Below are 12,063 nucleotides of genomic sequence, written 5' to 3' on the forward strand. Positions count from 1 at the left end.
TGGAGAAATGCTGCTAAATGTTAGTTCATTTATATTCAGGATTTTCATTTAGCATGCTGTCCACATCATTATTACAGATTGCAATGTTGTCCGATTGTTGTCTGGTCAGCAGCTCACTGACCTGCACGAAGACTTTCTGTAGCAAAGCTCTGCGGTCGGCGAGGGGCAGCTCTGTCTGTGCTGCCCCTGGGGCTTCGGGCACATGGGGTAGGTCAAAGAACAGGTACAAACATTTGACCAGCGTGGATGGCACTGACATTGTAGTCATGCAGTCCACTGTTTTCTAGGGAAAGAAGCAAAGAGAAACACAAATGCTTTGTTTTTATTTGATTTTAAAAACCAAAGGTGGCATCAAGAAATCTGATTCTATCAACATCAAAGGCACATCCAATAATTACCTAAGACCACATATCTACAAATAAAGCACGGAGTTGGACCTCTAAAATCTCATGGAGAGAACAGAAACTCTGAACAGGGATGTCAAGAGCTTCTTCAGAAATGCAAAATTGAAACGGAATACAGAAAGCGATATATTTATCTTTTTTAAGATACACTGATAACATATATCTTAAGATATATATATTATCTCCACAATACATTCAGAAATAAACTATCATGAAAAATACAAAATATTTTCTTCAGCAGGTGTACTGACATTTTGTTGAACAGACATGAAATCAGTGAACTAATTATTCTGATTTAACATTTGTCAACAACAGGGATGATCTGTGAATCTAATTTAATTACTAGATTATTAATGGCATCACCAGGATGAAGATACAGACTAATGAAATGCTAAAATATTTTTCAGCTAAAGCCTGAAGTACTTTACATTGCCCCAGACTCATCAAGTAGGGCAAAAACAACATAACCATTACGTTCTTATCTTCCAAGTCAGCCACTGTTACACAAGCAGCTTAACAATGGGCATTGTCTTGCTGGAATGTTGTCACATCAGACTGTGCACACAGAAAAACAGCAAATGAGATACCAGGAGTTGATAAATATAGTGCTTTGTAGTCAGGTTGCCATCAATCCCTATAAGTGGAGTTCTGCAGCAAATAGACATTTTTGCCCAGACACATTTGGACATCTCCAACACTTTTAAAGTGTCCTGACTCATGGTCTCCCGAATCAGTCACAAACTGTGCTTGGCTGTAAAGTCTTTTTACAGGTTAGAAATTGCTGTCACCACATCAGATGAAAAGCAACAGTGCAGTGATTTGATTCTAGCCTCCAACATTCCAATAATATGAAGCCACTTGACATGTTGGGAGACCAGATTCATTTGGTTTTTTTTCTTTCATATTTTGCATCAAATTTCACATTGGTGACATTTAACATATAGTGATTTAGTGCTCATGTAACAGTCATTCATTTGTCACATGGTTAGTCATGAATGTTCAGTTAATCAAAATGATGCCAAAACATTTAATCAATATTATTATACTTTATCTTTCTAAAAATATTCTTGGATACACAGTGATGGGAGTCTTTGATGCGCAATATATATATATTGCATGACATAAGGTCAATTATTTTCTAAGATAAGCTTTAATTTTTTTTTCCAAACATACTCTCAAAATAAAAGTAGAAAATGTCATGAAAGTAAAGCATAAAAGCAATAACAGCATTTTCCCCTTTCAGTTTTATTAAAAACAAACAAAGCAATATAAGAAAGATTCCACAATGCCCAACATGCTCAGACTGACACAATGATCACATATCATGTGATTTCCGCATTGTCATTTTCAGACTCTTTTTAGCTATAAAATGTTCCCCCTACATACCACATAATAAAAAAAACATTTTAGAACAGTTATATACAGGTTATTATGTAAAGATATGGATAGCCTAGGATCTGAAGTATCAGAATGTCTAAAAAATATTAACATCTTACAGAAGCCGATTTTTAAAGGCAAAGCAACATATAAGAAGTAGATCATCTGTACTTTTCGGACAATGTATTAAATACTTGTATGTGTTTTATTTTTATGCGTGCTTAGTATGATTTGTGATTTGACTAATTTGGGGGAAAAAGCACATTCTGAAGAGCTGTCAAAGCTAATTACCAGGGGAAGCTCATCATGATCTCTGAAACCAAAAGGAACTAGAATCGTAGGCTGAAACTTCCCCAACACTCTTCTTAACTGCACTTTCAGTGGCTTTATTTAGCACTTCTTTCTAGATTGTGCAACTTGGCTCCCTTATAGACAATCAGTGTGGAGACATATTACATTTTGCCAAAAACACTGTGTAAATTCCACAAGTATTCATTCACATAGAAGACCTGCAAGTGAGTGAATAACATACTTGGCTCTTCAGAAGTATTCATCTTGTTCTGATAAACTCCCATTGTTGAGTTATAAATGATGCACATACAGGTTTTTTTAAGTGAATATGTTCAATCAAAACTTGAAGGCACGTAAGGAAGTCTTTTAAAGATGAAATGAAGGTCAAATGTCAAATGCAAAAAAAAAGCTTCCATAAAATAGCAGTTTCCGGAAGAAAAGGAGTGAGGACAAAAACAAAACTCAGCCTGCCCCGGTGAAACCTCATAGTGGGACAGGAGAAAAGAAAAAGAAGCAAAATTACAGCCTCAACGCTCTATTCATAATCCCCTCCGGGACTGTTGCTGGAATGTTCTCCCCTTACGCTCTTAATCCAGGGCTGCAGGTTTTTTTTGCAAAAGTCACTAGCAGTTTTGCACACTGGGATTATGCCCATTCTTTTTGAGAAATTGCTCAAGCTTGGCATGTTGACTGTGGCAGTAAATGGATAATCCTGCCACAGATTTTCAGATTCAGGTCAAGATTCTGATTTGAGTTAGTGGCAAAGTAACATAAGCCTTGACATGCTGGAGCTTTGTCTTGCTTCGCCTCTAAAAGCAGTACATTCAAATTTCTGCCAGAGAAATTTCTGACGGTTTGTGTTAGACATGCCTGCACTCTTGACCAAGAGCAGTGTGCCTCACAGTGACCTTCACTATCAAGTTCTCTTTCACCAACTTCAGCAGTGCTTCTTATTATTACGTTATTTTTGACATCCTGAAATACTGCCTAGACACTTCCTCATTGGAAATTAATTTCAGTGCATAATACTCTTCCTGCTCCTTTTCATAGACTTTCATCATAAACCACTATCTTCTTAAAATCCTGATGCACGTTACTTAAATATACTTCCATTTCAGTTGACACTATAGATTATGATTCTGCATAAGAGACACCCACTTATTCTTTTATTAGTAGAGGAGGAGATTTTTTTCATGCAAAAGTGAAATGGCTTCCTGCGTGGGTGTTTTCCTAAGGGAAAGGAATTGTCTTTGGGATTTTAACACACAGGTGTTGTACTGTATACTTCGCATCAAAACAAAAAGTGGAGCAAAGCACTGTGATTTAACACATTTGTATGTCCCTCTCCTGACAAAGCAAAGAAGAGTTAGGCGACATTATTGGAAGAGTAAATAAAAGACATAAAGCAAGAAGAATGGATCAGTACTAGAGCAACAAATTTGGAAAAGAATTGCAAAAGAGACTAAAGAAGACCGACAGGAAATTCTCTTGGAAAATTGTAATTTGTGGGAGCAAGAATATGAAGATAGGGATTTGTGGAAGGACTTGAGCGAAGCCCTTATCTCATAGCACACTTAAAGCGGCTGATGGTGATGATTTCTATCATCTTTCCGGAAATCTTTATTTCTTACATACACAATTAAGAGTTGCATGCAATTCCCTGTTCTACTTTCTTGTATATTTTGTACTTGCCTCACTATTTTATCAAAGAATTTGATCATTTTGATCAATTTAATCAAGAATTTTATCATTTCATTTCTTCACAATCTACCTTGGGAAACTGTCAAATGCTCGGAACAAAAACCTACCCATGTAAAGTTTTATTCATTAATAAAGCACATAACGGTGATGAAGAGGATAAAGCAGACAAACTAAATTATTTAAGCAACAGATGCTGTTATAACAGACATTGATAAACTTCACCTCCTACAATCATAAATCTGATTTTAGTTGAAATGTAAACAAAATGATAAGTACTTCTGCACAGTCTTTAGTGTGTGGGAGATTTTCAACAAAAACTCACACAATGCTTATTCATGTAGATGAATCAGACTCTCAACAACAATACAAATATGTATTCTTGCTTTCTTTTCAGAAGACAATGCAGAGGTTGTTTTTAGGTTACAGACCACATATATTTTTCATTACAGGTTTACTGAGAGAAATCCATTTATGGATAACTTCATTTTGTATTTTTTAAATAACATTTCTAAAATTTTTCTAATCCAAGTTATCATTAGGACAGGAGATGTGTTACCAATGTAAACTTTATAACTAAGTTTTCTTTATTGAAACTACAGGAATTGAACACTGAACAAAATACAACTGTATATCTCTCATGGTATATTATTATGAAAGGCTCACACATTTCATGTAGTGAAAAGGCTGATCATTTTACTACTTTACTATTCTTTCAAGTAGAAGATCCATGAGGTATGCTTATCAATCAATATGTCGCACAACAACATTTCTAACAGCTAATACTGTAGCGGCAAGTCTTATTAATAATACAGGAATTAAGCTTGCTGCTCCCTTGCCAGTCCCTCTCTCCCTCATCTCAGTGGTGCTGGACACAGAGAGGCCATTCCATTTGGTTCAGATTTAAGGTGTTTTTTCTGATAGAGTTTCCTGATAAGGAACAACTCCCAATGCTGAGATTATCCAGTCACCCTAATAAATGGTCATCTCTGGCGCCTTACTATCTGGGAGATTCCAAGAGAGAGTCTCATCCCAGGTTGCTTATGTCCCTAATGTCAGAGAGCATTGTTACTCATCCTCCACCTCGATCAGCCAATCAGGAACTGGTAGGGCAGGGTAACCCCATGTGGGTCTCGAGTGCCCACGGAACATTCAACCAATGAAGGACTGTAGTTCCTCCACATAAAAGAGGCAGCACAGGGCCCAGAAGGGGCCCCTCCAGGACATTCTCAGACTCAGCTTGGACAAAAACGTGACGGCCAGTGTGTCCGAGTGCCAGGACTTTACCTTGTTCTAAGAGTCGAGAACGGAGGTCGCCTGCACGTCGGACGGATCCACCTGAGGTTAGCCCAGCAGCAAGCCTCGTGAACTGCCGGTACCCCACCGCAAACGCATGCCTGATCAACGAGTGAACTCCAGTCGGAACTGTCGACAGCTGAACCTCAGTATTCAGGACTAGCGCTACATAGGGAACGAACCGGTCTTCTTCCCGTCTAAAGAGTGTGGCTTTCTTGGACCCATAGTCATTTTTCATGTGCACAAACTCTGCTAGTTAAGCCAGGACTAACTAGCCAGTCTTCAGAGAGCCCCCTGCCAGCGCTCCGCAGCAGGAATCTCTCCCTCCTTCTCCCACACCTCACGCTGAACCAGGACTGCCTGGCACAGGGCCAGAGAATGCCGATTGGACACAGAAAAAGCCTGTCGCTGTTCCCTTGTGTCCGCGGGAGATCTGACTCCACACAGATTGGATGAGTATTCAACATTCTGCATTACAGCTCGAGAATTAAATTGTTTCCTCAACCCAGTTGATGTCAATTTAATTCCTATGAGTGATGTACTTACTTTAAAGTATCTAGTGTAGAAGTTGTAATCAAAGCTCATTTACGAAACGGAATACTGAATGTATGTCCCTCTTGGTATTTGTAACTCTTCGTTATTGAATATATACCTTTTGTATTCTGCTAGCCCTCACTATAAGATCTGTTATGTTTATATGCACATTTTATATATTAATAAATGTATTCTTGGGTATTTGTATCTGTGTGTGTGCGTTGCTGAGTCATTCCGCAAGGTCGGTTTTCCAATAGCCATCAAAGAATCATTTTGTGACTTACTGCTACAATAATTGTCCCAGTAAATGCACAAAACCCCTACAATACAAAACAAAAACATTTTCATTAACATATTTGTGCTAAAGGTTTATCTTTTCAAATTTGTTTATGAAAATGCATGTTAATCTCAAATTGTTCAAAATCCCAAACATCAAGAACAAGACCAGAAAAATGGTCAAACTAAAACGTGAAACTAAGAAAGTGCAGTTGGCACTTCTTTACCCAGAGCTGCAGGAGACTGGATCAATCTACCCTGTCATGTTCTGTCTTTTCAATGAGCTTATAAGAACCTAATCTTTAATTGCAAGCTTTTTTATGTTCTTAAAATAATAGTGCTAGTAAAGACTAAGGTCAAGGTTACATCTTTCATTGCACCATGGACAGTCACTATCATATCAGACACTGAAATATTACTACTGACCTTTGGTCAAGAGAGGGTGGGCTTTCATTATCTGTTAGAAGGCAGCACAGAAATCAGCTGGCAAAAGAATTAATTCAATAGCGCAAAAGCTGGCTATGAAGGGAATTCTTTTACAGTGTGAAGAAAAGACTGCTGTTCTAATTACGTTAAGAGTGTAGGTGCCAGCAAGACATTTGTTACAGTTACAGCTTGAAGCTTTAAATAGAAATCTTTCTCAGAATTCTTTAGTAAATGATTATAATTGTTACAAATTGAAAAAGGGACTGAAAAGTGTCGAACCTAAATTTGTATTTTTCTTCAAACTAGATTAAAAAATGACCATTTTAAGTCAAGACAAGGTGATCTTCCCAATATTAGTTCTAATAAAAATTTTACCCCTTGTCTTTCTAGAGAAAAGCTAAGCTATCTGCAGTCTCATTACTGTAGGAGCCTTTTACAGTCTTTGATAAGTTGACTGTATATTTTCTCATTCTTTCTAATTTTCAACAACTGACACATTTAGCTATATTGTAAAGAAATCTTGATGTATTACTAAAGTTCATGACAACCATAATATTAAGACATCAAACATCAACAAAAGCTCTAAAACAGTTTTGAGTTGTGGACAGAAAAGCAGCCTGCACAAACACACCTGTCCAGAAGATGCCAGCAGGTTGATGGTGGTCAACAGCATCCACCCTCGGCTAGCCTCCTCGCTCTGGTTCACCTCCAGGAATTGAACTATGGCCCGGCTTGCTGCCTCTGCAAGAAATAACTTAAAACTTAACACTTCAGAAGGAACCTTTTACTTTTCTTGATTTAAACAAATCCTCAAAAAACATATATACATATACATATATAAACATGCCCACAAAACTTCTGTCTTGAAGTAAAGGAAAACTAAAAAATGTATAATTCAACACCATCTGTCAAAATCAAGTCTAGCTGAAACAAAGCTTTAATAAAGTATTATGTGTGTGCTTGTGATGTAGTCATCATCTTTGACATAAACATGAAAGTTTAATGGATAGTAGGACATCAAAATAGACAGTCACTTCATTACACTGTAATGTTAAGTACTGTGAAATTAATAATAATTAATGGGGAAAACTAATGCTGACAATCATATATTTGTTTAGAACTAATTTAGGAAAAGTTTAATTAGCGGAATGTCCATCAGACAGAACTGCCAGGGATTAATCATAAGCAATTCATTTGAAGCTCACTTCATAATTATTCTGCCTACTAAAAAGTAAAATATATTTGAACATTTTTAGTTTTTTGAAAACATTCTATTCAAAATATAAAATGGCAGGGTATTATGCAATGTTTGTCACAGTACAGTTGAGATTTGTTCAGCCTTTTTGATTGTATTGATATTTTACCCTAAACCAGTGGTTCTCAAACTTTTTGGACCAAGTTCCACCCCTAATCCAACCAAAGCATCCAAGCATCCACCTACAAGTCATCTTCTCATAGGAATCCCAGATATTCTCAATGACCAACATGAGCGTGCGTGCACACACACTCATACATACATATAATAAATATTATAATAATAAACTTTATTTGATATAGCGCCTTTAAAGGTGGCTTCTCAAAGTGTTTTACAGGAAAAAAAAAACATTAACAAGAACTAATAAAAAAGCACCATTTCAGTGAGAGGGGTGAGCCTGTTTAGTTGAGCAAAGCAGATGTGAATTAATTTTTCGAGCCTTGATACAATTCACAACAGAGTCTAACAGATATTAAATCGTCAGGCATTTTCTTGACGGCAAAGGTCTCGCAGTGGATGTTGTAATGCGTCCATTAATTTCTGGAGCAACCTAATTGGTGCAACTACACCGCTGTGTCAGCTTGTCATTGCTCTAGCACCGTCTGTACAAACTCAGACGCATTTTATCCAGTCGAGGCCATTCTCTTCGATAAATTCATTCAGAAGCTGAAATATGTGCTCTCCTGTAGTTCCTGTTGGTAGCGGTTTACAGAACAGAAAATCTTCATGGGACATGCCCTCAAACTCGTATCTAACGTAAACGAGCAAATTGGCCAAATCGACTACACTCATCTAATTGCAGTGAAAAACATCTGCTCATCTTAACGCACTCTATCATCAGTGTACTTTTGATATAATCCTTCATTTCAATAATTCTATGAGTGACTGTGTCTTTCAGGGGGAGGGGGGCAGCAGGTCGAGCTGTTTAGCAGCCTTTTCTCTACACATAATACATGTCAGCTCTTTTGCCAACGGTAAATAAGGTTTTTCAAAAATAGTGTAGCTTACCTGCTTTAGCAATCTGCAAGCTTGCATTTTTCTGCGTTTCCATTTTTATTTCCGTATTTAAAGTTTTTATTTCATGCGCATGGGAGCGAAACAGAGAGACGCTCAGTGTATTTTTCTCAAATTAGAACAGTTCTTAAATATTTTTCTGTTATCACGCTTTTGTGTGCACACAAGACTACCTGCGTTCGTAGCACGTATTTCTATGCATTCCTGTGTTTACAACGTTGGCATTGTTCCAAAATCACGCACATTCTCCTTTCTCCCTATTTGCTGGAGATACAATAGCTTTTTTTAAATACAATTGGTCACTTGCATCCGTAGCACGCATTCCTATAGAGTGGTATAGAATTACAGAGTATCTCTTGTGTCCACTGAAGTATTAGCGTGCACTGTATCGTAGTACGTACGCTGCGTATTCGACATGTATTAAAATACAAAATATAAAAACCCGTCCCGATTTTTCAGCGCACACGACACAGTTCCAGGGTCATTTGGCGTACCACTTGGCGGCACTCCACGTACCACTGCCGGTACGCGTACCACAGTTTGAGAACCACTGCCCTAAACTAATATGATATTCAGAGTAAAACAAGTCACTTCAAACTTAAGGCATAAATTAAGAAAAAGATAGGAAAATATATGTGATTTACCTCTTTACTTACATAATTGTACATGTGTGACTACCCAGTATTCTTACCTGCATTCTAGGTATGTTATCATAACTAAGCTTTGAAATGGATCTCAAAAGACTTGTCAAAAGAATAAAAGAAAAATGCAAAAGAATTCAATAACCATCCACAGCAGTAAAAGGTCACAGGATAGAAAACCTTAAAGCATCTTTAATTGTTCATTTCTATATTCAGTGTTGTTGTTTTTTAATACTAATATTAAATGGTTTTTCACCCAATTACAAAGTCCTTTTGAATAGTACTCAATACCATCACCCATTATAACCAGTAAAACACCTCACCAGGTACTTACATTAAGTGTTATATGACTGAGGGGCAAATTAACATTGATGATTCATGACAGCCACAGCATAACCATAAGATGTATAATTTATTTACATCTAAAATTATGTAACACTCAGATGACAGCCACTTCATAAGGGCAATGAAGGGTGCTTCACGGTGCTCAACAGTGATGATTTTGTAATAAACACCTATTGTCACAGGGAGATTTACATGACTTTTAGCACGGGCAATTTAATTATTTTCTACTGCAGGACCTCTGGAAAAATGCATTTCGTGCTCATTTGAGTCAATGGTGGACATTTTGGAGGCTTATTTGATTCTAAAAGGAACAAGCTCATCAGAAGAGCAAGCTCTGTCATTGAGTCTGACCTGGACCCCTTGGAGGTAGTTGCTGAGAGGAGAATGATGTCCAAACTAGAGGCCATCATGGACAACTTCTCCCATCCCCTCTATGACAGGCTTGCAGGAATGAAGAGCACGTTCAGCAATAGACTGATTCATCCACGGTGCGACAGGGAGCGATATAGGAGGTCATTCTTGCCTTCTGCCATAAGACTGTACAACGCATCCATCTTGCGTCTTGGCAGAGGCAACATCGACAGTGACCTGTTTCTGGACTAAACGCATCTACACATCTACTGCTACATCTGTTCTCTTTCTTTTTCTTTTTCCCGTTTACAACCATTTTTGTGCAATATATGCCAGGGACCTGTGCAATACATTTATATTTATATCTATATTTACATCTATATTTATATTCATATGTGCGATACGATTTTTCTGTGTACTGTTCTGTTCTAGTCTGTTCTATGTGTGTCCGGACTGTGAGTAACTCTTGTATTGTATTGTATGTATTGTACTATTATTATATAATTCGTTACACTGTGGCTGTGTTGTGTGTGTTAAGCTGCTGTTGCACTGCAATTTCCCCTCACGGGATCAATAAAGTATCTATCTAAAGTACAGGAAGTTTTCTGATCCCTTGCCAGTCCCTCTCTCCTTCATGTCAGTGGTGCTTGGTTCCATTTGGTTCACAATTAAGGTGTTTTTCTAGCTGATAGAGTGTCCTGATAAGGAGCAACTCCCAATGCTGAGATTCTCCAGCAACCTAACAAATGGTTATCTGGCACCTTAAAGTCTGGGATTCCAATGGAGAGTCTTATTCAAAGTTGGTTTACAACTCTTAGGTCAGAGGGCATGGTTACTCATCATCAGCCAATCAGGAACTGGTACGGCAGGTTAACCCCACATGTGTCTCTGATGCACATGAAACTTTCTACCAATGAGTGACCTGCAGTTCCTCCAGGTAAAAACAGGCAACACAGAGCGCCTGTAGGACGGTTCCAAAGGGCAGAACAGTTCCCAAGGGAAACAGTTCCCAGGAGCAGAACATTCTCGCAGCACGCCTGCTGGACTTTCAGCCTCAGGGCTCCTCTTGAACATTCTCCGACTCAGCCCAGACCACCACGTAACGGCCAGTGTGTCAGAGTGCAGGACTTAACTTTTGTTCTAAGAGTCAAGAACGGAGGTTGCCAGCGCGTAAGCAAAGGATCCACCCGAGGTTTGCATCATCAGCAAGCCTCGTGAACAGGTCAGAACTGTGGACAGCGGAATCAGTAATCAGGACTAGCGCTTCATCAGGAACGAACCGGTCTTCCTCCTGACCTGCTGGGACCCGCAGTCACTTTTCTCCTGTGCAGAAACTCTTGCTAGTTTCAGCTAACACTAACTAGCTGGTTTTCAGAGAGCATCAGCAGCGAATCTCCGCAGGAATCTCCACCACGTCGCACGCAGCAACAGCAGCCTGGCACCGAGCCAGAGAGCGCGGATTGGACAGCAACAAGCCTGCCTTTGCTTCTTTGTCTGCGGGAGATCTGAATCCCCACAGATTGGATGAGTATTCAACTTTCTGCATTACCGCTCAAGAATTCAATTGTTACCTCCACTAGTTGATATCAATTTAATTCCTATGAGTGATGTACTTGTTTTGAGTATCTAGTGCAGAAGTTGTAACCAAGTTCATTTACGAAACGGTCTAAATGAATGATATACTGAGCGTATGTCCCTCTTGGTATTTGTAACTCTTCGTGATTGAATATATACCTGTTGTATTCTGCTAACCCTCGCTATAAGATCTGTTATGTTTATATGCACTTTTTATGTATTGATAAATGTATTCTCGTGTATTAGTACCTGTGTGTGTGCGTTGTTTGAGTTATCCCGCAAGGTTGGATTCTAATACCACCAAAAGAATCATTTTGTGACTTCCTGCTACAATTAAAAATTGTCCCAGTAAATGCACAAACCCCTACATTACTGGTGTCTCATGAGAGGACGCTACAACTACCATTCAGTTATTTTAATATGCTGCTTTGTTTTTAGTTTGTTTTTAACTTAATTAATTTTAAAAAGTTAAACATGTGTTTGAGCTCATTTAGAGACATAAGCTTCCAAAGGCACAAAAAAGCTTTTTAGGAAATCATAAAAACTACCGAATGTTGAGTAATGCTAATTATTTGAGTAG

General features: G+C 38.2%; 1 protein-coding gene across 7 annotated transcripts in view; it reads right to left on the reverse strand.

Annotated features, from left to right (window-relative positions):
• wdfy3 (WD repeat and FYVE domain containing 3) overlaps positions 1-12,063 on the reverse strand; it is a 166,052-nt gene that overhangs the window by 111,601 nt on the left and 42,388 nt on the right. For all 7 annotated transcript variants that reach the window (XM_015364893.2, XM_015364898.2, XM_015364884.2 and 4 more), the window contains exons 4-5: positions 6,934-7,043; positions 122-283 (exon numbers count right to left, since the gene is read on the reverse strand). In XM_015364893.2, the coding sequence (XP_015220379.1) occupies positions 122-283; positions 6,934-7,043 (272 nt within the window). The remainder of the gene's footprint in view (positions 1-121; positions 284-6,933; positions 7,044-12,063) is intronic.

The sequence above is a fragment of the Lepisosteus oculatus genome, chromosome 3, assembly GCF_040954835.1.
Source record: "Lepisosteus oculatus isolate fLepOcu1 chromosome 3, fLepOcu1.hap2, whole genome shotgun sequence".
NCBI classification, from domain to species: domain Eukaryota; kingdom Metazoa; phylum Chordata; class Actinopteri; order Semionotiformes; family Lepisosteidae; genus Lepisosteus; species Lepisosteus oculatus.